This window comes from Suncus etruscus, chromosome 9 (genome assembly GCF_024139225.1).
Source record: "Suncus etruscus isolate mSunEtr1 chromosome 9, mSunEtr1.pri.cur, whole genome shotgun sequence".
Classification (NCBI taxonomy): Eukaryota; Metazoa; Chordata; class Mammalia; order Eulipotyphla; family Soricidae; genus Suncus; species Suncus etruscus.
In genome coordinates, this window is record NC_064856.1 from 16,690,870 (window position 1) to 16,717,505 (window position 26,636).

Genomic DNA, 26,636 nt, shown 5'->3' on the forward strand with positions numbered 1-26,636 from the left:
ACCAAAAGCACTTGCAGTTTGAAAGGACCCTGGAGACCATTTCCTTTGAGGATTCTCCCCAGGAGAGTGGCACCCTCACATCAGGTTGTTGTGGGGAGCATTCAGTGAGTTACTAAAGAGGGAGGGGGTGTTTTTCTAGGCTTCTAATGCCATGGGCCCAGTGAGGCCAAAGATCCTTTATAGAAAATTCTCCTTCCCAAGTCCCAACTATAGTGCAAGACTGTTCACCTGAGACTATAGCCAGCTATGGGCAACAGTGGAGGTTAAAGGAATGGCTAGCTTGTACCACAGAGCCAGAGAATGACTGACTCCTCCTCCTGGGGAAAGGCCTAACCTTCCATCACTGCTGACACACATGTCTTCCACGGGAGTGGCTCATGCACCCCAGTAAGCCAATGAGGTAGATTCTCTGAGCAGCCACAGGGAACAGATGAGGAAATGAGTGAGAAGACTGCACTGCCTGTCCAAACTCCTGGCTAAAAAGGGGCAGAGTCAGGTGAACCCTGATGATAGTCTGGCTTTAGAGTCCAAACTTCTGCATTTAATGCAGCGATCAAAACAGCAGGGACACAGTGGGGCTGTTTCTACCTCCCACTGGCAGATAAAAAGATTGACTGGCACAGGTTAGAGGCAGGGAATCTTCACATGCCTGAAGGAGCTCAGCAAAGGATGTGACTAATGGCACCCATTCCTGGTGGACAGAGGCAGCCCAAGTCGATGGCCAGCTCTCAGCACACCTCAAATGAGGGACAAGGTCCATGCATATGGATGGCATCCACGGGGCTGAGGAAGAAGTTTCTGGCCACCTGAGAGGGTGACCCCAGGGGAGATCACTCACCGGTATGTCTTGTGCAGTTCCATGATCCTCTCTTCCAGCTCCCGGGTTTGATTGGGGGCAAAGCGAAGCTCGCTGACATAATTGGCCACATGTTCCTCAGCATCATAGTCACCCAGCTCAGCCTGCACAGCATAGGATCCCAGCAGGGCATGCGTGACAAAGGAGCAGGGCAGGCGGCCCGTGATGATGTCCGCCCGCAGCTGCAGGCACAGGTAGTATCTGAAGATGAGGGAGAGTAGGCATGGGTGTGGAGCCTAATATTCCAGAGATGCTCTCAAGCACAGTTGTCCTTCCAGTCCAGCAGCACCAAATTGATCAGGGTCCGACTCAGAGGCAGGTGGATGCTCATAGACACCAGCATTTTTTTTTCTTTTTGTTTTTGTTTTTCAAGTCACAGCCGGCAGTGCTCAGGGGTTCCTCCTGGCTCTATGCTCAGATTTTGCTCCTGGCAGGCTCAGGGAACCATATGGGATGCTGGGGATTTGAACCACCATCCTTCTGCATGCAAGGCAAACACCCTACCACCATGCTATCTCTCAGGCCGCGATGCCAGCATTTCTCTTATGCCTAAGCTGGGCACGTTATAAAAGATGGCTTTGCAACTTCGTCAAAACATCATTTCTTGAGTTTTAGAGATTTATTTTTTCACTACCATCCTAGCATTTTCAATTTCATAGCCATCTACCAATTTGTTACCTCTTTTGATTGTTCTGTTTGTGAGGGCACACAGGCCTCTGCACAGGCCTTACTCCTGGCTCTGCACTCAGGGATCATTCCTGGAGGGGTCCAGGAGGCCATATAGGATGCTGGGGATCAACTGTGTATAAGGCAAGTGCTCTATCTACCTGTTGTGCTATGGCTCCAACCCCCATTGACACATTCTTAGTGGTTTTATGAATGTAAACCTTACACATGGCATTGGTTCAGTCTCAATTTACCCCCAGAGGTCCCAGTCATCAATGGAGTGGCCAGTCCTTCCTGCTCTACCACACTTTGGTAAAGCAGCCAATTTTGATGTGGCCTGTACTTTACAATGTGTACAGTACAAACGACATCTGTTCCTACAGTTTTCTCTCCATTCAAATGACATGCTATACGAAAGGGCCTCCCCAAGGTGGCGCCTATAACTTGAGCATCCCTACTTGGTTGCTTTATTTTATTTTATTTTGGTTTTTTGGGCCACAGCTGGCAGTACTCAGGGGTTATTCCTGGCTCTGTGATCAGCAGTCACTCATGGTGGACTCAGGGGGACCATAAATGGAAACTTGGGATTGAACCAGGGTTGACTGCGTGCAAGGCAAGTTCCCTATCCACTGTGTTATTGCTCCAGCCCTACTTGGTTTGAGCCTCAGCATCTACAGCCAAAAATGGATTAGCATCATTTCCTCAAAGTGTGCTCCTTTGGGCAGGAGTACAGCAGGTATTGCATGTAGCTGACCGGAGTTTGATTTTCAGCATGTCCCCCTCAATCTCCATAAGGAATGAATCCTGAGCAGAGTCAGGAGTAAGCTCTGAGTACTGCCAGGTACGACCCCAGAAACAAAAGAAAAAAGAAAAAACAAGAAATTGAAAAGTGTGTCTTCTGCAGCCGGCTCTCACTGAACTGTCTCAAAACAAATCAGTTTAAAGAAAACATTTCCAATCAGTCGGCTATGATTTGTTTTATATAACTTTTATGCACACTTGGATGGCTTTTACAATTTTTGGAATCATTTAAAGCTATGTTTATTGCTTTTTTCCAGTTACTGTGCATTTCCGGAAAATGTTGCAATGTGTTCTCAACCAGCAATGCCTCCTTGGAGCCCATTTTGTTGTGTTTCCCCATTTTTCCCCGTTCTTAGTGACTTTCACTTAGTGTTAATTTGCATTGCTCCATGACACTGCTTTGAAGACAGAACTGTAGCCCTGATAGATAGGAGAAGAGACCTTGGCCCCTGTGTGTTCAAGGCAGGGCTCTTCAGAGTCATGTTCACTTCTACAAATGCAGGCTCCTGGGCTTCTTGTGGAATCATAGGAAAAGGTAGGGAAATCTGCCCAACACACTGACCAATCTTTACTTCTTCATCACTTTGACCCATTTATTTTGGGCCAAAATAGCTTTGACTTATTATCTGGAAACAACCCAAGTGCCCAGGAACACATGACTGGATAAAGTTATGATACATATACAACATGAAATACTACTCAACTGTAAGAAAAGATGAAGTCATGCAATTTTCTGCTACATGAATGGATGTGGAGAGAATCATGCTGAATGAAATGAATAAGAGAGACGAAGGGACAGACAGAATGATTACACTTATCTGCAGGGTTTAAAGAAACATATCAGGGAAATAACAAATGACCAAAAGCAGTAGAAGTGTAGAGCGAGATAGCTGGTCATTAATAAGAAGCTTGCCAATGGAGGGTAAGTAGGAGATATGTCAGGGAAGGAACTGCTACAATTATGATGGAGGGAAGTGGTCATTCTGGACAAGGACTGGGTGCCGAAAGGATATAAAGGGACATGCATGATACCCTATCAGTAACATTATTGTAAGCCACAGTGCCTAAAAAAGGGGTGAAGGAATGGGGGCTGGAGCCATAGTACAGTCAGTACTCTTTGTCTTGCATGCAGCTGATCTGGACTCAATCCCTGGCATCCCTATGGCTACTCCCTAAGAGTGATTCCTGAGTACAGATCCAGGAATAACCTCTGAGTATAGTCAGGTGTGATCCAAAATGACAACAGCAACAACAACAAAACATAAAAATGAAAAAAGAAATGAAAAGGAGAAATAAAAAATGCGTCTACTATGAAGAAAGGAGGGAAATCAGGGATATTGGTGGAAAGAAGACACTGGTGAAGGGATTATTGGTATTGGAATATCGCATGCCTGAAATAAATAATAAATAATGAATAACTTTGTACCTGTAATTTACAGATTCAATTAAGAAAACAGAAAAGGGCCCGGAGAGATAGCACAGCAGTGTTTGCCTTGCAAGCAGCCGATCCAGGACCAAAGGTGGTTGGTTCGAATCCCGGTGTCCCATATGGTCCCGGTGCCTGCCAGGAGCTATTTCTGAGCAGACAGCCAGGAGTAACCCCTGAGCAACGCCGCGTGTGGCCCAAAAACCAAAAAATAAAAACAGAAAAGAAATTGCTTTGACTTAATCAGCTACCATGGCCACCCATCTAGAGGACACCCATGTGGGCAGGGCTAACATCCTCTTTGTGTCCCTGGGAGAGTGGTGCTCAGATGCCAATACCATGAGCAGAGGTTCCTGTGGGCAGAATAGAGGAGAAGGGATGAGGCTGGCCTAAGTCCATAGCCTTCTAGGACTTTCCGGGAACTGAGTCAGATCCTGCTGCTATTCTCTGGACTTCAGGCTGGCATTGAGGCCAACAGCCAAGGTCAGGGGCCTGCTTTTGTCCAGGAGCAGCTGTCTTCACTCCCAAGGCCACAGTGGACCGACCCCAGGATCTTTGCCCACTGCTTGGCAAACATTAAGGAGAGGCCCAGTCTCCCTGTCTCCACTGTAGGAATAACTCCCAGTCACACCTTACTAGCAGAGGTAGAATGCTGCTCCCTATGGAGGACATAGCCCCAAATGGGAGATTCTCTTTGGAACTGCTTATGGACCAAAAACCTCAGGGCTGGAGAGGCAGTACAAAAGTTAAGGTGATTAACTCACATGAGGCTGACCCGAGTTCGAATCCCAACACCGCACTTGGTCTTCTAAGCATCACTGGTATGGTCCTAGAGGCCCCCAAGCAATGCCTGGGTGGCCTGGACTGTAATTCCCAGCATAACAGGGCCCAAGCAGTACCATATCCCAGGGCCCTTGAGCTGAACTACTGGCTTCAAATCTCCAGGAGAGGTCTTGGGCTTCCTGAGGACCACTTAGGAGCCCTCATCCCATAAAAGAGAAAGGCCTCTCCCAGTTCCAGGAGGATGGGTCCTCTGGAAGCTCATGTGGAATGGAAGACTGCTTACATCTTCCACCTGTACTTCCAGCAAGGCTCTCCCATTCAGCAGCCTGCATGGTGACAGACAAGGTCACACACCCCAGTTCTGGGAGGAAGAGACATCAGGTAAGCCCAGGAGCACAAAGTAGCACACAGAACCCAACTCTATGTGCCAGCACTAGAAAGTGTTCTCTCCAACCTCTCGCCATGGGGCTGACATGTCAGGACCCACCTGGGTAACAACTGTTACTGTTTGGTTTTGGTTTTGTTTGTTTGTTTTTTTTTGGACCACACCCATTTGATGCTCAGGGGTTACTCTTGGCTATGTGCTCAGAAATCACTCCTGGCTTGGGGGACCATATCGGATGCCGGGGGAACGAACCGAGGACTGTCCTAGGCTAGCGCTTGCAAGGCAGACGCCTTACCTCTAGTGCCACCGCTCCGGCCTGACAACAACTGTTAGAGGAGGATGTGGCTGGGTGCTTGGGGCCTCTGCCCCTGAGGACAGCCTACTTGAGTGAAGTATGGGATCCCAGTGACTGCTGTTCTCACTGCTTCATCTGGTGTCTGCAATAAGCATCCAAATTACATGCCACATGGTCAGCTCACCTGTCCCCTCCACGACTCTCACCTGGTGATATCTTCTGTCAGCTGAGCAGGGTCTGGGGGATAGAACTTGACTGTGAAGGCAAAATTCCAAGGGCTACCTGAGAAGACAGGAGAAGGATCAGAGGCCATGTCCATCACCCCAGGGGATTGTCCCACACAGTACCATCCTAATGGCAGTTCTTTAAGGTTCCTCATGTTCATAACCTCAGGCAATGTAAATGGGAACTCTTGGATGTGAATCCCACAGGGCAGATGCAGAGTCTGAGTCCAACGTTAACAGGCTGGCCTGCTAATAGGAAGGAAAGGCAGGGTGTCTGGCGGTTACACCATTCAATACACTTAGCCTCACTAAACCTTGAAGCCATTCTGTAAGTGTGTCCTAGGGTGGTTTCATATTGCAGGTGAGGACAGTGAGATGGCCAGTCAAGGTCACCTCGTTAGAAGTGGCAATGCTGGAGGAAGTACAAAGCACCCACTGTTCCCAAGACCATTAAGGGAACAAGGCTAAGAATGGTGGTTTTCACCCTTCTCACACCAGCAGGCCAGCAGCTCTCTGCATATCAGGCCATAGACAGACAGCAGTGACCTCTGCAGAACACTAACTTCTTTACTTTGATAGGCTGGCACCAGTCCATGGATAAAGGGTTGAAACCATCATAACCAGTTAGGGGTTCCTAACTCGGCATCTTAACACCCTACTCTGCTACTGTAGATTGTACCTTTCTTAAATGTACATGATTTCCAAAATATATTTGGACACCAGAGAGATAATACAGTGGGTAGGGGGATTTGCTTTGCTTTAGTGATATCACCAATTTGGTTTGATCCTTGGCATCTCATGGTCCCTGAACACTGTCAGGAGTAGTTCTGAGTGCAGAGGCAGGAGGAAGCCCTAAATATGCCCTGAGCCTTGCTGGGTGTGGCCCCACAACAAACAAATGTATCTGACATACTGTCTCCATTTCTCTAGGGCACCCTGCCAGGTAACAAACCTTGGAACACACTTTAGAAAACCCTGCCCTAGGTTACAGACTCCTCAGATGGCAGAACTGGATTATAAATAAGAACTAAAAGGAGAATATAATGGACTAAAAGCATCGTAAGGCATTTCACAGGGTTAAATGTTAACCTCCAAGTTGAGATAGGAAAAGAAAAAAAATCAATGGCCACATCTCAAGAATGAAAGGCTGAGGTCTGAGCTGAAAATGGTCTGCAGTTGAAGAAGAGTTGTCTTAAAGTCACTTATGACAGAAAGAGAGACAAGAGATGGGAATGACCAGAGCTACCATCAGAACAACGGTCCTACCATTCCCTACAACATTTCTGGCCCTGTGCTCTAAAAAGACCCTTGACAAAATGAGCAAGAGAAGCAGTGCTCGGACAGGGCAACTCCAGGCATATGCTTCCTCCTTGTCCTGGAGTTGGCTGGGGACCATCTTTCCCATCCAACTCCCTACAACTTGCTAAGACACATGTCTGACTAAAATCATGGACATGCAGAGGAATTTAATCTGCACAGTGATGCTGACACAGACTTTTTTCATAGACGGAGACTCTAGAGGTCAAAGCACTATGCTGGGATCGGGGGCACTCAGCTAGCAGCAGTAGAGAAGCAGGATCAGAAACTGACTCTCTGCCCCAAAGTCCAAGCTCCTGACCATAGCTGACCTTGGAAAATTCAGCCTCGAAGGGAAAAATATCCCTGTCTCAGGAACAGCAGCAGCAGGAGTAGTGGTCATAATGATGATAAATGATGATGGTGATGATAAGAGGAACATTAACTAATGCGCACTGAATACTGGCACCATTCTGAAGATTGAAGATATAGTGATATTTTTTTTCTTGCTTTATTTTTTGTTTGTTTTTGTTTTTGTTTTGGGGTCACACCCGGAGCGTTCAGGAGTTACTCCTGGCTCTATGCTCAGAAATCACTCCTGGCAGGCTCGGGGGACCATATGGGATGCCGGGATTCAAACAACCATCATTCTGCATGCAAGGCAAACACCCTACCACCATGCTATCTCTCCAGCCCCTGTTTTGTTTTTTTTGGGGGGGTCACACCCAGCAGCATTCAGGGGTTATTCCTGGTTCTGTGTTCAGAACTTACTCCTGGAAGGCTCAGGCGACTATGTGGAATGCTGGGGATAGAACCTGGACTGGCCGCGTGCAAGGCAAATGCCCTAACCACTGTGCTATTGCTCTGGCCCTAAGAATGTATAGAAATCATTTAAGGCTCATAATAACCCTGGCAGAAAGTACTATAAATGGCCCAGTTTACATTAGAGGAGACTGAGGCACTAAATTATTAAGAAAACAATGCAAGAAGGTGCTAGGGAGATTACTTAAAGAGAAGGCACACAAACCCACGGAGAGACTGACTCTGACCTCGGTAATGCCACTTCCTCTTCCAGTACTGGTTGTGGCCCTGAGGACACTAAAGCAATACCCATGGCATTTCTAGGCCCAAGAACTGAAATTGTCTGGTCTGTATGTATGGCAAGGAGTAGTCCCCACGTATCCCCAGCCCCTACTAAAACAAACAAAAAACACAAGAATCAGAGTTGGAATTAGGCTGCTAAGTGCCCTAAATGTTGTTCGCACAGCTGCCACTCCATGTTGTGAAGTAAGCATCTCGGATCCACTGATGTTCTGCTAAGGAGAAGCAAGAGCCCAGAAAGGGTGCCCAAGGGAATGGGCACCATGTAGGGACAAACAAACACAGCCCTGAAGCCTAGGCACATGGGGCCACCTAGAAAGGCTAAGGGATGCTGCAGATAAAGAGAGGGCCCCTGTTCCAGAGGGCAGAAGAGGGAGAGTGAGATGAAATTCAGAGATGGGCTCTGCTAAGGCTGCTCTGGGTGTTGAAGTGGCCCAGGGCATGGCTGGCACTAGGCCTGCGGACTGGGGAGCTGCCATGGGGAAGAGCTTCAGCTGATTCCTTCGGCTGCTTCTCTCTGGAGCTCTGGCCCTGCTCTAATGCTGCACACTCACCATTTAGGAGGCGTTTGTAAGCTTCAGGCAGCTGAATGGAGCCTTCTGGGCCCAGGACCCTGTAAGCCTCCCAGGACGTGCTGGGAGGGATTGTCCCTGCCTCTTTGTCTCCCATTGATAGGAGCCACAGGGAGAGCTCCTTGCAGCCCCTCCTGCAGAGCCCGCTGGCAGTGCAGCCCAGCTGCCTGCTGTCATGGTAACAGGCTCAGTCTCCAGGCCCAGCACAGCCAACGAATGTGGGCCCTGCTGGGCCTGGGCAACCAGGCGCCAGGTCTCCGCCTCCTGATTGCCCCCAGCCAAGGCCACCTACATCCCCCTTCTGCCGTTTGAGGGTAGCTCTTCCACTCACAGTGAGCCTTTGCTCCATGGGCCAGGAAACACAGGCTGTCACTTGCTGCTCTAGATGCTTTCCAGGCCTTTAAGAACATGGAATCGGGCCTAGGAGCTTATGTCATGCCCTTGAATAAGACTGCCTATCTCTGGGTCTTGTCAGGAGATAGCCAGGACCAGGTAGGGCCCAGCATCCCACTGACTCATTAGCTGTTACAGGCTGGGCCTGCCCACAGGAAGAATGAAGATCATGAGCTGAGCAAGGGCCAGAACTCTAGAGAGAAGGTGGCACCAGGCCTGAATAAGACAAGCCGCAGGCCACCTGCTTACCCTCTGGTCCCAGAAGACTTCACAGGTACCTTCCAGGGGCTATTCTGAACATGGCAGCAATATCACTGCTCACAGGCCAGCTCTAGATTGTTATCTTTGTTTGTTCGTTGTTTGTTTATAGGTTATATCCAGTGGTGCTCAGGGGTTATTCCTGGTTCTGTACTCAAGAATTACTCCTGGTGGGGCCGGAGAGATAGCATGGAGGTAAGGCGTTTGCCTTTCATGCAGGAGGTCATCGGTTCGAATCCCGGTGCCCCATATGGTCCCCCGTGCCTGCCAGGAGCAATTTCTGAGTCTGGAGCCAGGAATAACCCCTGAGCACTGCCGGGTGTGACCCACAAAAAAAAAAAAAAAAAAAAAAAGAATTACTCCTGGGGCTGGAGAGATAGCACAGCAGTAGGGCTTTTGCCTTGCATGTGGCTGGTCCAGGAAGGACCTGGTTTGATTCCTGACATCCCATATAGTCCCCCAGCCTGCCAGCGGGTGATTTCTAAGTGCAGAGCCAGGAGTAGCCCCTGAGCATTACCGGGTGTGGCCCAAAAAACAATCAATTAATCGATCAATAAATTTTAAAAAGAAAATTATTCCTGGCAGTGCTCATGGGCCCATATGGGATGCCATGGATTGAACTTAGGTTTTCTGTGTACTAGACATGTGCCTTATCCACTGTTCTATCACTCCAACCCTCTAGACTCTTATCTTCCTTTTTTTTTTTTTTTTTTTTTTTTTTTTTTTTTTTTTTTTTTGGTTTTTGGGCCACACCCGGTGACACTCACAGGTTACTCCTGACTATGCACTCAGAAATCAGTCCTGGCTTGGGGGACCATATAGGACACTGGGATATCAAACCCCAGTCCGTCATGGGTCAGTTGCGTGCAAGGTAATGCCCTACCACTGTGCTATTGCTCTGCCCCTATACTCTTATCTTTCTTGTCTGAGATTCTGGCCACTCAGCTCTGAATGATTCTGAACCCAACCCCAATATCTGTTACACACATGGAGCAAATAAGCTCATATGTTCAAATGTGTGTTCCAGGGTTGGAGGGAGCACATTCCCCCATTGTGATTTGGATGTCCTTTTCCTCCCAGATCCTCAGAACAGTGGAAATGGGGGTGTAGGACACTCACTCCGGATCTGCTTCTTGATTTCCTTGGAGGGGTCCAGCCAGTTCTGTAAAAGAAGGCAGAGGGGAAATGAAGGTATGGAATACCCCAAATTAGCCCAGTGGGGAAGTAACCTTTTTGGTTAGCTTTTGGGGGATACAAACAAGGCTGGGATGGAGTGCAGGCCTGGAGTGGGTACCCTGGGGGCTGGTATTATACCCTGGGGGCAGGGCTGTACCCTTAGTAGGTTGCCAGGAACAGGTGGGAAGTAGAAAGCTCAGAGGTGACACTCAGGGGAAGGCAGGGAAAGCAGAAATACATGTCTCAGTTTCCCCAGGGAAATCTGTCTTCCCTGATATGCTTATAGGGAGTGACTCAGGGGTTCTAGAGAAAGTCTGGGTTGGGAAAGGAACTGGACACAGACTTAGCTGGCTTAGTCTTGGGGATCACAAACTGGAGTCTTGAGGAAAAGCTGATGACAGAAACCAGGTGACATAAGTAGACTATGGGAACCATGGGAAGGAGCCCCTCCAACAGGGCAGGTCCCCTGACTGGATCCCTGGAGTCCCCAGCCTGCAGCTTTGTAAGGGAAGGAAGGAAAGAAGCCCACTATCGCCTTGGGGCATGCAGGAACCTTCTGACTGTCCGCGTCGCAGAAGGTCAGGCCGAAGTAGTCCTTCTCCAGTAGGTTGAGGTGCTCACACACCAGGTCGAAGAGCAACTGGCCCCGGCCATGCTTCTAAAATGGGGAGCAGAGATGGTGTAAGGAGGGGAAGGGTGACCCTGACTCCACCAGGGCAAAAGGGAGACCCCAGGAGGTGGTCCTCTCTGCATAAAGTACCCCAGGCTCCACGGGTGCCCTCTAGTAGGACTGAGGATTTACCAACGAGGAGAGGGGACAACAGTGTGTGTGTGGGGTGGTGGTGGTGGTGGTGGTGTATGTCTGGAATCCTTACCTCCACCTCGCATTCATACTCGGAAGCATCGAGCAGAGTGACCCGGCAAATGGCACTCTTGTACTTCTTGGCAATCTTCTGGGGTGACTTCTGGGCCTTGCTGGGTGTAGTCCTCTCTGACAGGCCATCAGCCTCACTGTAGTCCTTCTCCTCCATGTCTAGGCTCTGTAGGTCCAAGCAAGGGAAGGGTTTGGGTATGACCTTAACATTGTGGTCATTTATCCCACATTTATTTTGAAGTGCTGGGGCTGAGACCTAAAGTGAGGGCTGCTGCCTCTCAGAACTGAGGGATGGCCTCAGGCTCTGTGGTGGGCAAGCGGAAGAGGAGAACTTGGAGAGGAACACCTGAAAGGCAACCCAACTCTTTCTCCTTCTTTCCCATCAGAGACTGTTGCATCCGCAGCTCTGCCTATTTAAACATTCCAGCCCAATGATCAGAGCCATCCTGGCTCCTGAGAACAGACCTGGAAGAGTCCACATCTGTGGCTCATCTTCTCATGGTCTGTCTCAGCCTGGCTTGAGAGTCCACACCTACCACGGATATGGCTGAGTCTTTGCCCTCTTCAAGCTCGCCATGTGTTGCCAGTGAGATAATTTAGTAGTCCCAATGAAAAAAGATGTTTGGGGCTGGGAGATAGCTCAAAGGGTGGGATCACATGTTCTGCATGTGGAGGCCCTGATGATGAGGTACCTCCAAGTAGAGCTGGGGAGGCCACTTCCAAGATAGGCCTTGTTGACTTTTGCTCTGGAATTATCAGGCCAAAGTGGGTGGGTTGAGGAGCAGGAAATAAGGTGGAAGAACTGTTTTCAAAATGGTCTCTTGATCTCACTTTAGGGAAATGTGAATTTGGGTCACTGACTTCATCCTGCTGAGTCTCAGTTTCCCTGATGAGTGAGTGGGGGGAAATGAAGCTCCTAGCAGTTTCAGGAGACTTAAGTATTACTGTGAAGGCAGTGCTCAGATCCCACAGGCCTGCAGTACACTGTGTGGTGGCCACCACCCAAGCACGCACCTGGTCAGCAGGCCTAGGATCCTGCTGGGCCAGTTGCTTCTCATTGGTGTTGGCCTCCAGGTGGCCTTGGCCTGTGGGGGTCACAGGGGTAGTGGCAGCGGCAGCCTCAGGCTGCTGGGGGGCTTCCTCCTGAGCCTTTCTCACATCAGAGTCGGGGCCCGTCTCTGTTGTCATGGTGACCAGCGCGCCTGCAGTGGGCAGGGAAGAAAACACGTGAGCAGAAATGGACAGATGGGGACCTATGGACAAAGATCCAGGGAGGGAGGAAGAAAAAGGGTGGAGAGAGATCAGGAGAAGGAAGAGCATGAGGGGTCACTGGACATCCCCCTCTATGCCCATATCCATATAATTCCTTGGACTCTAATTCTTGGTCCAGATCTGAAATCAGAACTCTTCTTGGGGCCAGTAGAGTCCCTCCAAAGCACCCCATCTGCCCAGGGCACAAGGGACACTCATAGCTATGGCTGGGGTTGCCCACTAAAACCTGAAACACAAAGGACCTCAATAAACTCTGAAGAAACTAAAGCCAACTCAAAGAGCCCCAGACTCCAGCTGCTCAGGTGGTGACTTTGTACCTCTCATGTTCAAGACTCATTAATTCCAGTCTCAAAAACTATTCAAGGTATTGTGAGGATGGACCCAAATGGATATAATGGAAAGTCATATATATTTTTGGTTTGGGGGCCCCGCCTAGCTCTGCTCAGCGGCTATTCTCAATTCAAAGTCCACTATGAAAGCTATTCTTTCTGTTGCTGGGGGTACCTTGCAGTTCATCCCAAGGATAGAGGCCATGATTCCTGCATCAGTCCTCTGGGCTATCTTCCTATCCCCAGGATCTCTCAAAACCCTTAGTCTCGTGTTGGTAGAGGCCATTGGATTGATCCTCGTATTGCCTTCTAATTAGATGTCTCTCATTTGGTTCCTTTGGTTTTCTTGTTAAAAATGTTTCCCCATTGCTTCCTCATCTGTCTTTTTCCCCTCCCTTTAGTTGTAGTTTGTTTGGTGGGGGAAAGGTATAGCAGGCCAGAAAACTAACCACAAGCTGTTCACCCACAAGCCAGTCACTCTACCGTGAAGAACCAGGAGCCAAGATGTCAGCCACTCCACTCCTCCAAGTCACCCTGAGAAGCCTTTATTGGGATAAACAAAGCCTACCTTTATTGGGATAAACAAAGCCTACCCATAAGAGAAGGGGAAAAGAAAACAGATGAGGAGGCAATGGAGAAACATCTTTTTTTTTTGGTTTTTGGGTCACACCTGGCAGCACTCAGGGGTTACTTCTGGCTCTACGCTCAGAAATCACTCTTGGCAGGTTTGGGAGACCATATGGGACGCCAGAATTCGAACCACCATCCTTCTGCATGCAAGGCAAACACCTTGCCTCCATGCTATCTCTCTGGCCCCCGGGAAACATCTTTTTAACAAGAAAACCAAAGGAACCAATTGAGTGACATCTAATTAAAAGGTAATATGAGGACCAATACAAAGGCCTCTACCAACGTCTTGGAGGGAGCACTGGGATTTGAATGAAGGACCTCGACGAACAGTCTTGATAATGTGAAAACCAGGAGGATGGGGCCAGAATAATAGTGGTGCTTGCCTTGCACCAGCTGACCCAGGTTCAATCTCCAGCACAACCTATGGTCCCTGGAGCACCATCAGCAGTAACCAATGAGAACAGAGTCAGAATTAAACCCTAAAAGCAAAAAAGCAAGAGGAAGGAGTTGGGGATGTGGCTTGGGGGTAAAGCACATGCCTTGCATTTGCATGCATGAGACCTGAGTTGAATACCCAGTAGGAGGCGAGAGTCAGGGTGGGAATTTAAAAACGCCACAGTGCAGGGCCAGAGCAGTGGCTCAAGCAGTAAGACACCTTGTGCACTAGCCTAGGATGAACCATGGTTCGATCCCCCAGCATCCCATATGGTCCCCCAAGCCAGGAGGGATTTCTGAGTGCATAGCCAAGAGTAACCCCTGAGTGTCACTGGGTGTGGCCCCCCCAAAAAACAAAACAAACAAAAATAAAATAAACTGCTACAGTGCATGCTTTAAACATAGAAGCTCTGGGTTTGAATTTTGGCACAGCATGGTTCTCTGAGCACGACTCCCCCCTAGAGGCTCCTCCCCAAAAAAATAAAAGACAAGGGGGAAGAGAACTGTCTCCTCTTCACTTTTATTACTGACTTAAATGGGCACAATCTAAAGTCATAGGCAAGAAAAATCCAGAAGGCATAGTGGCTAGATGGGGCTTCCACCCCTAGCTTCAAATCTTTTTTTGTTTGTTTGTTTGTTTTGGGGGGAGTCACACCTGGCAGTGCTCAGGGGCTACTCCTGACTATGCCCAGAAATCGCCCCTGGCAGGCACAGGGAACCATATGGGATGCCGGGATTCGAATCATTGTCCTTCTGCATGCAAGGCAAATGCCTTACCTCCATGCTATCTCTCCGGTCCCTAGCCTCAAATCTTATCTGCCTAGCTTGGGATCTTTTCTAAGCCTGCAGTGGTGGATGGATATTGGCTGTTATAAGGCATGGCAGAAAGAATCCTTAAAAGAGGCCCACTTCACTTGTGACTGGGAATAAAAAAAACTGGCCCTGTGGGGCCGGAGAGATAGCATGGAGGTAAGGCGTCCCATATGGTCCCCTGTGCCTGCCAGGGGCGGTTTCTGAACATAGAGCCAAGAGTAACCTCTGCGCACTACCGGGTGTGCCCCAAAAACCAAAAAAAAAAAAAAAAAAAAAAAAAAAGAACTGAGCCTGTAGGCACAACTATTTCCACTGGTCCCTCAAGGGCCTGTAGCCCCCTAGCTCACCCGGGGGCCACCCGCTCCCCTCCTGTTAGCTGTCCACCTGTCCTCTCTAACTTATGCCATACCCATGTCTTCTTAGAAACAAGCAGAAGAGTCATCTTAAAGCCATCCGGCTTCTCCTGTCTGCCTAGGGAGCCTGCTGAGGGTAGCTGCCCTGCTCATGCAGAATACACAGAAGAGGCACCAGCAGCACTTTGAACAGATTCACTCTCCACTTCTGCAGGAGACTGGGACAGCAAAGGGAGTGACTGGTACTTCCTCAAAGATGCCCCTGGGCCTCCCTCCACCCCTCCCCGCTCCCCAGATCCAAGCTCAGGCAGCTGCTTCTCTGCAGCTTCAAGTGAAATCAACAGAATGGGCTGGAAAAAGGGAGCACTGGGCCCAGGCAGGAAGCCAGGCAGATTTAGGGAGCCACCCCATGCCCTGGGGCAAGTTAGATAAGTGGAAGCTCAGCCATTAGGGAGAGCAAAGAGGCCTAATAGAGAAATCACAGGGGTGGAGGTGGGGGCAGGAGAGCATCTGACTAGCAAAGCCCGACAGACAACATTTTGTACAGACTGGCCCTGATTTTGCCAGCACAGAGATACAGACAATTCAGCAATTACTTAACTATGGTTATTTCTAGAGGGGGTAGAAACATATGATATTTTTTTCTCCTTTCTGTGGAACCGTAGTTCTCAATTTTTCTACTATACTTGGAGTGTTCTTGAACACACACACACACACACACACACACACACACACACACACACACACACAAAGAAAAAATTTCCAATTAGGAAGATGGTTCAAAGGTCTACAGTACAGCTATGTACATGAGCACTAGGTTATATTCTGGCACCACAGGGCCCCCCCATGAAGTGACCACTGGGTGAGACCCCTGAGCATCCTCAGGTGTGACCCAAAAACAAAACACAAGAATAAAATTTCTGGGGCTGGAGAAAGTATGCACAAGACACCTCGCATGTGACCAATCCTGGTTTGATCACCAGCATCACATTTGGTCCTCCCCACCCAGTATCTCCAGGAAAGGACCCTGGGACAGAAGAGAGTAAACCTTGAACACAGCTGGCAAGCAGCCCACCTGCCAAAATTTTTTTCCTGTATACATCATTGGTAGAATAAGATTAAAGGGAAATAATTTTTTGAATTTAAAATGTATGTATTACAAAGAAAACTAGCATCATTATTATTTTATACTTATGATAAGATTCATCTTGGATCTCCCAGATCCAGGGATAATGGCATGGTTCTCACACTAGAAAGTGAGCCAAAAACCTGGCTTTGGTGTCTGCCACAGCCAGTCACGAGGGCTCAGTTCTGCCCAGGCCCAAGTCTGCTGGGCTGCGGGAGCATGCTGGGTACTGAGCCAGCCAGGGAGGTAGGGGCTGATGCCCACATGCTCCTGGCACCTCACGAAGGTGATGTAACCCAGAAATGGCCAAGCAAGTTCAATACTCACGGGAATGAGGAAGGTTTGTCAATCAACTTCAGCCTCTAGGACAGGGGTCCTCAAACTTTTTAAACAGGGGGCCAGTTCACTGTCCCTCAGACCATTGGAGGGTCTGACTATAGTAAAAACAAAACTTATGAACGAATTCTTATGCACACTGCATATATCTTATTTTGCAATGAAGAAACAAAACAGATACAAATACAATATGTGGCCTGCGGGCCAGTTTGAGGACCACTGCTCTAGGAAGTCTGGAAGCAGTGATTTGAAGAAGGGCCTGGAGTTTCCAAAGAAGGAAACAAAGGAGGGAACAGAAAGGGAGATGGACTTAGGTTTTCCAAAAAGGGAGAGAGTTACAGAAGTTGTGGTGCATGTATGACATTGATACAGAGGATCCCCAGACATGACCCTGGATGTCCCCAGCACTGCAGTAGTGACCCAGATTCCAGCATCACAAGGACCATGCAGCACCATTTCCTCAGACCCCTACATAGACTCTCCAGTCAGGTTCACCAAGTGTCATAGGGATTAGTCCTTGGGATCCCTCAAGGATTGCTTAGGGACACCTCTACCTGCTGAAAGAGGGGAAATTCAGACAGGAGATGGCCAGGGTAAAGGAGAGGGTTTTTGTGGGTATATGGCCACATAGACGGAGAGTCTATCAAGGCAGGCATCAGCTTTGTTCCTGAGAAAGAGAAGCTACAGAGGAGCATAGGGCAGACTGGCGGGCAGGGAGGGTCTGGGGGCTGTAGGCAGTTTTGCAAGGATCAGCAGTGTTGTTGGAAAGATCATGCCTATCCCGAATCCCACTGTGCCAGACCCAGCACATACTCCCTCAGCTCTTGATGCCCCAGGCAGCAGCAAGCAGGCAGGCCCAGAACCACAGCCTGTTCTGTGACTTCATTAGAGGAACCTCAGCAGCTGGCAGATAGAAGGGGATGTTCTTCCCTCCCTCAGGGTGCTGATGGGGACTCAGGCAGGTTCTGCCAGGGAGGGTCTATAATGTAAGAAGGACTGGATCAGGGCCTGGAGAGATAGCACAGTGGCGTTTGCCTTGCAAGCAGCCGATCCAGAACCTAAGGTGGTTGGTTCGAATCCCAGTGTCCCATATGGTCCCCCGTGCCGGCCAGGAGCTATTTCTGAGCAGACAGCCAGGAGTAACCCCTGAGCACCACTGGGTGTGGCCCAAAAACCAAAAACAAACAAACAAAAAAGGACTGGATCTCAGTGAGAAGTTCTGAATGCCCAAATTTGAAGCATCCACCCAGATGTTCATGGAGACAGGGCAGAAGAGCTTGAAGAATACACTTGTCTCCTGGGACAGCAAAGGAAAGGTCAGACAAAGGCTGACAAAAGCCACACTGGCCATGGAGGGAAGAAATAGCCTGCCTGAGGCCCAGCAGCCTCTCAACATCTGGTACTCTTCAAGGCTACAGCTACACTGTGCTCACAGCAGGCTCGTTCTCCCGGGGAACTGAGCAGCCTCTCTACGGGGGTGGCTGTCGCAAGTCCATCTTTTGGCCCTGCCTACGCAGCATTCACTTCACTTGTATTTGTGCCACTCATTTGGAATGAATTGGGGCCTAGGAGGTAACTCAAATAGCTAAATGAGCACATGCTTTGCATATGGGAGGCCCAGGTTTACTTTCCAGCAAGGTACATACCTTAGGCACCTCTAGACAGAAGTAGCTGGAAGTAGACAGATGTGCTCCAATGTCCACAACCCCAACAAAAACAAATAAAAACAGAGCTGGGTTACCCATCAGGCCCCCTTACAAGGATTAGCATGAATCAGTATCCCCAAATCCAGAAGTGTGGGTTTATTCTTTCTACCATCCCCACAGCCACAACCCAGGTCCACGCCACTTTCAGCGTGAGAATCCACCCAGCTGCTACAGATGCCTCTGTGGCCCTCCAGGGGCTTATTTTTATCAAACAATCACAGGGATCTTTCCAAAACTCCAAGTGAAAGCCCCCTTTAGAACTCCACCAGTTTCCCATAAAAATAAAATAGAAGCCTCCAGCTCTTGGTCAGCTCCACCGCTAGCCTCTTCTGCCTTCACCATAGGAAGTCAGGTTCCCTCCACCCCAAATTCCTGCCTGCTCTTCAGTACAGCTGGGCTGTCCCTCCCCTGGGCTCTATTAACAAGGACTTATTTGTGGTCCAGGAGTTATCACCCTGCAGACCTCAATCTACATGCCCCTGAACCGTGCCATCTCAGGCAGGCCTTCTGGGGCCAGAAAGGAGGTTCAAAGAAAAGCACTTGCCTGCATTTGATTTCTGGTATCTTAAAATAAAATGGGCTGTGTGTGTGTGTGTGTGTGTGTGTGTGTGTGTGTGTGTGTGTGTGTGATGGGGTGGTCAAAAAGTACTCAGGGGCCACTGGAGTTACTCCCAGCAATACTCAGATAACCTGGCAGTGCTCAGGGGGTCATGAAGTACTGAAAATTCAAACCTGGGACCTTGTACATGCCTTAAGCCGACCCCCCCTTTTTATTAAATTTTAAATAGGAGTCACACCAGAGGATGCTGGAGTGGAGGGTAATGCAGTGTTAAGGACTGGACACAGGGCCTGGAATCCACTGCGTGTACATATATGCCCTACCACTGAGCTATCTCCTGGTTCTGGGTAGGTTCTCTCTGTCTCTCTCTCATATACATCATCAGGCTGATTTTTGTTGTCCTTTTTCTCATTCTACCCATTTTTATTTTTATTTTATTTTATTTTTTTGGTTTTTGGGTCACACCTGGCAGCACTCAGGGGTTTCTCCTGGCTCTATGCTCAAAAATTGCTCCTGGCAGGCTCAGGGGAACATATGGGATGCTGGAATTCGAACCATCAACCTTCTGCATCTAAGGCAAACGCCTTACCGCTACGCTATCTCTCCGGCCCCTCATTTTACCCATTTTTATTTATTTGTATTTTGGTTTGGGCTCATACCTATCAATGCTCAGGGGTTCCTGCTGGCTCTGCACTCAGGATTTACAGTGCTTGTAGGATCATATGGGAAGCTGAGAATCAAATTTGGGTTGTCATGCGCAAGGTGAGTGCCCTACCCACTGTATCATAGCTTCGGTCCCATTTTACCCTTTTTTTTCGTTTGTTTGTTTTTTGGGCCACACCTGTGACTCTCAGGGGTTACTCTTGACTATGCATTCAGAAATTGCTTGGGGAACTATATCAGATGCCAGGGAATCGAACTCTGGTCTAACCTAGGTTAGCGCATGCAAGGCAGATGCCTTATCACTTGCGCAGCTGCTCCGCCCCCCCCCCCACTTTACACATTTTTAAAGTGTAATAATTTAGAGACATTAGTTACATTCACAGTTATGTATAACAATCACCATTCTCCTTTCTGAACACTGTCACCACCCCAACAGAAACTCTGTATCCATTAAGTAAGCTAGCTGTTTTTCATTGTTTTAAAGAAGTTTTTTCATAATAACTATCACAGATGAAACTTATATTCACCAAATGACCTATTGATTTATTTCTATTCCTCTAAGAACATAAACTCCATAAAGAAAAATAAAACTTCATTTCTTTTGCTATTATCCTCAGGGCTTAGCACAGTTCTTGATAAAGAACAACAACAAGGTTGATGTGAACAGAGTCTGCTACTTGCCAGGCAACTGATCTAAGCTCTTGACATCGATGGAATCATTTAATCTTCCTAATTGGTGCTCTGATTCTCTCTCTTACAAAAGAGGCGACAGCAGCATGGAGGAGTCAGGTTTGGGGGAAGGAAGCCTGACTGAAGGCAGAGGAGAAGGCTAGAAGACAGATAATGCAGGTGATGGGCAGATAGAACATTGGGACATGAGGCCAGAGACCTGGGCTGCACTCACTGCCTGAGACTTTCTGGCTACTGGCCTGCCTCTACTGATGATTTCTCCAACAATTAGCATCTGACTTGCCATCCAAATGCCTGATACTATCATCTTTGTTTTATAGGTGAGGATACACAGGCCCAAGAGCAATACAATTTGCCCAAGGTCACAAGGCTTGCCAAGTCTAACTCAAATTTTTTCCATTGCATTGCCTTTCAGCAGCCTGGGATGCAGGTGAAGGTCAGGGGATTTATCCTGTACCTGTGGGTCTCAGGAGGATTATCCTGGACCAATTACTCCCAGGGGTGTTATCTTGTACCCATTTCTCCCAGATATGAGACCAGAAGAGGCAAACTCACCAGGATGAGCTAGACTTAGAATCAGCACCACAATCTTGTGTCCATGTAGCCACATCCTCTCTGATGGGCTCTGGGCAAGCCATTGCTCTTTCCTGAGCCTCATTTTTCTTGTTTCTCAAACAAGAATGAGATGAAATCCCTATCCTTTCACTTCAGAGAAGGAACATTTAAATTAGGGATGTTGCAGAGAGTAAAGGATTTGAAATACGAAAGTTATTATCACAGGTAAGAGATAGTCCAGGGGCTATGGCTGACCCTGTTTTGATCTCCAGCACTGTATTATGGTATCCCATATTTCTAGGAATGATCCCTGAGCAAAGAGCCAGGAATGTGCCCTGAATACTGTGGGATATGGTTCCAAAGTCCTACTACACACTCAAAAATAGTTACTATCATGCTACATGCAAGAAGCTATTCTAATCCTTTCTTTTATTTTTTGTCCTTGGTCATACCTTGCAATGCTCAGGGGTTACTCCTAGCTATGCACTCAGGAATCATTCCCTGCTGTGCTTGGGTGATCATAGGGAATATCAGTGATCAAACCTGGATTAGCCACGTGCAAGGCAAGCACCTACCACTGTACTATCACTCCAGACCCCTATTCTAGCTCTTTCTGACCAGGTCCAGACCCTGTCTTCTTAGACATAAGCACAGAAGAAGGTCACACAAGGACACACACCTGAGTCCTTGCTCAAACAACTCCCTAGACATAAAAAAGCCTTGAACAATGATAGCTTCTGCCCGGAGTGCTTAAAGAATTCTAACCTGGTAGGAAGAATCGAGGGTGCAGGGGGCAGAGCTTAGGAGATAAATGCATAGGTCTGGCCAAGAGAGAGGCTGGAGGTCGGGTCTTCTCAAGTCCCCTGCATGATTAGGTTGTGGTTATCTCTCTCTCTTTAGGTTATAGCTCCCTGTCCAGGCCCAGAAGTCAGATTTTTTTTTTTTTTTTGGTTTTTGGGCCACACCCGGTGATGCTCAGGGGTTACTCCTGGCTATGAGCTCAGAAATCGCGCCTGGCTTGGGGGGCCATATATGATGCCGGGGGATTGAACCTAGGTCCGTGGGGATTGAACCTAGGTCCGTCCTAGGCTAGCGCAGGAAAGGCAGGCACCTTACCTTTAGCGCCACCATGCCGGCCCCAGATTTTTTTTGTTTGTTTGTTTTTGGGCCACACCCGGTGATGCTCAGGCGTTACTCTTGGCTATGCGCTCAGAAATCACCCCTGGCTTGGGGGGACCATATGGGACACCGGGGGATCGAACCACAGTCCTTCCTATGCTAGCACTTGCAAAGCAGACACCTTACCTCTAGCGCCACCTTCCCAGCCCCACAGATATTTTTAAATAAATAAAATTCTTTAATTGAATTTTGAGATACACAGTCACCAAGTTGTTCATTATTGAGTTTCAGTTTACAATGTACAATACCAAAAGTGTAAAGGGTATTGAAAGATACCCCTTTACACTTTTTTTTTGTTTGTTTGTTTGTTTTTGGGTCACATCCGGCAGTGCTCAGGGGTTACTCCTGGCTCAAGGATCAGAAATCGCTCCTGGGGGCCGGGCGGTGGCGCTGGAGGTAAGGTGCCTGTCTGCCTTGCCTGCGCTAGCCTAGGACGGACCGCGGTTCGATCCCCCGGCGTCCCATATGGTCCCCCAAGAAGCCAGGAGCAACTTCTGAGCGCATAGCCAGGAGTAACCCCTGAGCGTCACAGGGTGTGGCCCAAAAACAAAAAAAAAAAAAAGAAGTACTCATGTCTTGGGGCCGGGCGGTGGCGCTAAAGGTAAGGTGCCTGCCTTGCCTGCGCTAGCCTTGGACGGACCGCGGTTCGATCCCCCGGTGTCCCATATGGTCCCCCAAGCCAGGAGCAACTTCTGAGCACATAGCCAGGAGTAACCCCTGAGCATTACTGGGTGTGGCCCAAAAAACAAAAAAAAAAAAAAAAAAAAAAGAAATCGCTCCTGGCAGGCACGGGGGACCATATGGGATGCTGGGATTTGAACCAATGACCTTCTCTACATGAAAGGCAAACGCCTTACCTCCATGCTATCTCTCCAGCCCCACTCTTTACACTTTTGGTATTGTACTTTTCCTGCCACCAATGTCCCCAGTTTCCTTCCAGCCCTCATTGCTGCCCTCTCCCCTGCCTGCCCTGTAGACATTTTCTTCTTTTTTCTCTCTTCTCTTTCTCTTTTCTTTCTTCCTTTCCCTCTCTTTTTTCTTTTTCTTTTATTTTTTGGGAGTTTGTTTTTTGGGGAGGCCACATCCAGTGGCACTCAGAAATTGCTCCTGGAAGGCTTGGGGGACCATATGGGATGCCATGGATCAAACTTGGGTCTGTCTCAGGTCAGCTTCAAGCAAGGCAAGCGCCCTACCACTGTGCTATCTTTTTTCTTTTAGACACTATGGTTTACAATATCCATAGGGGTATCATGATCAAAAAAGGAATTTATTTTAAAGGAATTCTTATCACACAGATTTCTTATCATACTTCCTACTGCTTACTCAGACTGAGCATCTGCCCCTTGTGGGCTGAGCCCAGACTGACCCCTGGTCTGTTAATGGGTCCATGGTGGAAGCCTTCAGACACAACTCTGTGTCTGGCTGGAATCCAAACCCTGCAGACCCCCAACACAGATAAAATTGGGGGGCAGGGGTATTCCACGGATGGAGCGGCACAGTGAGGCACAGAGAGTGGGGAGGAGGGACACAGGCCTGAGGCATATTGGGACCTCAGTGACTCCTGCCCCACAACCCTCATCTGTTAGATTACACCTTATTTTACCCAAAATAAAGATCATCCCTGGTTTCTTTGTATGTTTGTTTACAACTTGGTCACCCAAAACAAAGATCATTCCTGGTTCCTTTGTATATATTTGTTTACAACTTGGTTTTGGCCCAAAACAGAGATTGTCTTATATGTAAACCTGTGTGGCACTGGCTCAGAATAGCCTGAGCTATCTGTCCTTACTCTGTCCTTATTCCCCCACTTGGGGGTGGTCACTATATTCAATAAAGATGAGGCAGGAAACTCACTCTTGATATGAGGTAGAAGACTGCCAGAATACCTGTGTTTCACCCTCAGCCTTGTCTGGATTATTTCATGCAGCAAATCTGTTTTAGACTCGTTCACCTGGGGTTGGAGATATGGCGCGTGGGGTGATTTTTTTTAGACCCATCCTCTCACCCAGCTCATGGGCTCAGCATGCAACAGGATCAGACCCTATCTGGAAATCACTCCGGAGCCAAGAGGACTGACCCATGGCTGTTGCCCAGGACACATGTAGCCTTCCTACTGCTTCAGAAAAACATAAAGGCCAATGTAGCAGCAATGTCCACTGGAGAAGGTGCCATGCTTTGTTGTGACTTTTTAGAAGGTTCTCTGTGCTTCACAATTTTCTGACTGAACATATAGTACTTTAGGTCTTGGGGGAATATAAAAACATTATTAAAAGTAAAAGGAGGGGAGAGAGCAATTGAAATGTTTCTATTGTGTATGTATGCAAATGTGTGAGTGCATGCATGGGTGTGTGTGATGATATATTCTTCTCCTGAAGTGATGTTATTTCCCAGCTGGAATCTACCCAATATAGAGTCCTCAACTTCAGAAGTAACTGCCTCTGGTGTATGTGAATGATAGGATTGCCTGGGATGAGGATGAAGGGGTGCTGGCCAAGATTGCTGCTCTTGGGATGTGGGACCCTTCCAGTCATGCATGGCCCAGGCAGAAGGGTCAAAATTGGAGAAGGAGCTGGAGATGGCTCAAAGGGCCTAGCATGCAGAGGCCCTGTCTAATGCCGAGCACTGCAGAGTCCCTCAAGCATCATGAGCACTGCAGGGGTGGCTCTAGTCCCTCCCCCAACCCAGTACTTCTTGAAAGACCCCCCCCAAAAAAAACCCAACTGGGAACCAAGCCACAGCTTGCTGTTCGGGGTTGGGAGGGGTGTGGCGATTTGTCTGAGGTTGCCCATAGTCATGGGCACCGCATTGAGTAAATCCAGCAGCAACAAGAGGAGGGCACCCGGCAGAACTAGCTTCTGGCCCACACGTCTCACACTTGGCACAACACAATCACTCAGCACTGTGCCCTTGTAGGCTGCAGACCACATGACAGGCAGCTGAGTGGCAGAACAGAGGAGAAACACCTCACACACAGGCCACAGTGAGGCTTGCTGAGGTTCAGTACCAGGCTAGCTTTAGGTAATATCACACAGAAAAGGGTGTCAAGGGCCACAACTCAGTTTAATCAGGGCAAGACATGAATCCAAGTCCATTGGCTCACAGTGGCCATGGCTTCACCTTCTCATCGCCTTCCTCAGGCTGTCAGACAGGTCACTGAAGCCATCTGACTGTGTAATATAACAAAAGTAGTAACAACAGCATCAACCCTTCCCCACAGATCTGGACACTGTTTAAAGATGCCTTTACAGTTGCCACTTCATATAGACCTGCCACCTGCAATGCATGGGGATACCTGAGCTAAACTGGCCTGAACCTGAGGCATGTAACCCATCTCTCTGAGAGTTCATGCGAGCATGGGAAATGAGAAGCTCCTGGACCCATCAGAGGTATTCAGTGGGACTTCAGTGAGGGGACACCCTGCCCACAGCTCCCTTTGGCCATGTATGTGCTGGTCACCCACTCAGCAACACTGGTGACAGGCTTCCTGCAGGATTGGATAAACCGAGTCCCCAGGAGGGAAAGAACTTGTTTTAGGTGCAGGAGGCACAAGGTCTAGCAGTCACTGGGCCCCTGACAAAGGCTCTAAAAAATGTCCAAGGGAGTTCTGCCCGGCATCTGGGAACCAAAGAAAGCTGTTCCCCTGTGTCCCCCATATACACCCCATATACACAGGCTGGTGGCTGTGACCTAGGCCCCTACAGGGCCCACTGCCCAGAGGAAAGGAGGGAAAAGGAGAGACCAACCATGCCAAGTGACGCTTGCCATCTTGGAGCTTCTGCTATTTGTGATTCTTTTTCTGACCACTGACAGGCTCACTTTAGGCATGACTGAGAAGAGAGTCCAAATGGAAATGGAAATGACTTTAAATACCAATCTATAGGGGTTTTTTGTGATCACATAACCAGGATCTATCTACCCATTATTATTTTTTTTTTTTGAGCCATACCCAGTGGCACTCAGAGGTTACTCCTGGCTCTGTGCTCAGAAATCGATCCTGGCAGGCTTGGGGACCATATGGGATGTGGGGAATCAAACCCAGCTCTGTCCTGGCCATGTGTAAGGCAAACAGGTCTGGCTGCATGTAAAGCAAGTGCTCTCCCCGCTGTGCTATCACTCCTAACCATTAAAATTTAATGATAACAATACCACAAAGCTTTTGTGAAACTAAAATAATTTTCTCATAGACTGATGCAGAAAGGTATTTTTTCCATCATTGTATCACTGTGAGATATAGAGTTTAAAAGTTGATGGTGGTGGAATTTTAGCCATACAATGTTTCAATACTCGTTCCTTCATCAGTGTTCATTTCTTAATATTTGTTTCATTTTATTTTCTTGTCTCCTGTTTCCCTCCATCCCGACTGCCTCTATGGCAGACGCCTCTGTCTCTCTCTCTCTCTTTCTTTCTTTCTCTCCCTCCCTCCTTCCCTCCCCCCCACCATTAGGCACCTAGTTTGCAATACCCTTAGTGAAAGGAACTGATACAGAATCGAATTGTTTTAAATGCCAGCCATATGGCAATGGCCCCTGGACAGCATGTTTCCACAGGAGCAGGAAATGCTGAACCACCAGCACTGGCATCTCCTGGGGAGAGAAGTCTTGGGCTGAGGAAGCCAACAAGAGACTATGCTCTTGAATTATTAACATTTTTCACATATTTCTTTTGTGATTAAAATTGAAGAAGAAAAAAAAAAAACCTATGTGGAAAGCTCCATTTTGGTCAGTCTTACATTCTTCCCACCAGCCCTGCTCTGCTTAAACTCCGTCATATCTAATGACACTCAGACCTCTTTTCTTCACTTTCATCTTAGTGCTCAGATGGGTTTCCCTGCCTCTGGTTTGACATGGTTTGTATCAGAATTATTTCCACCTGCCCTTATCATCC

General features: G+C 48.3%; 1 protein-coding gene across 8 annotated transcripts in view; it reads right to left on the minus strand.

The window, feature by feature from the left end:
• EPB41L1 (erythrocyte membrane protein band 4.1 like 1) overlaps positions 1-26,636 on the minus strand; it is a 123,428-nt gene that overhangs the window by 36,416 nt on the left and 60,376 nt on the right. For all 8 annotated transcript variants that reach the window (XM_049779117.1, XM_049779119.1, XM_049779120.1 and 5 more), the window contains 6 exons: positions 12,121-12,308; positions 11,108-11,272; positions 10,786-10,890; positions 10,176-10,218; positions 5,419-5,494; positions 839-1,057 (listed from right to left, as the gene is read on the minus strand). In XM_049779117.1, the coding sequence (XP_049635074.1) occupies positions 839-1,057; positions 5,419-5,494; positions 10,176-10,218; positions 10,786-10,890; positions 11,108-11,272; positions 12,121-12,294 (782 nt within the window). In that variant the 5' untranslated portion in view covers positions 12,295-12,308. The remainder of the gene's footprint in view (positions 1-838; positions 1,058-5,418; positions 5,495-10,175; positions 10,219-10,785; positions 10,891-11,107; positions 11,273-12,120; positions 12,309-26,636) is intronic.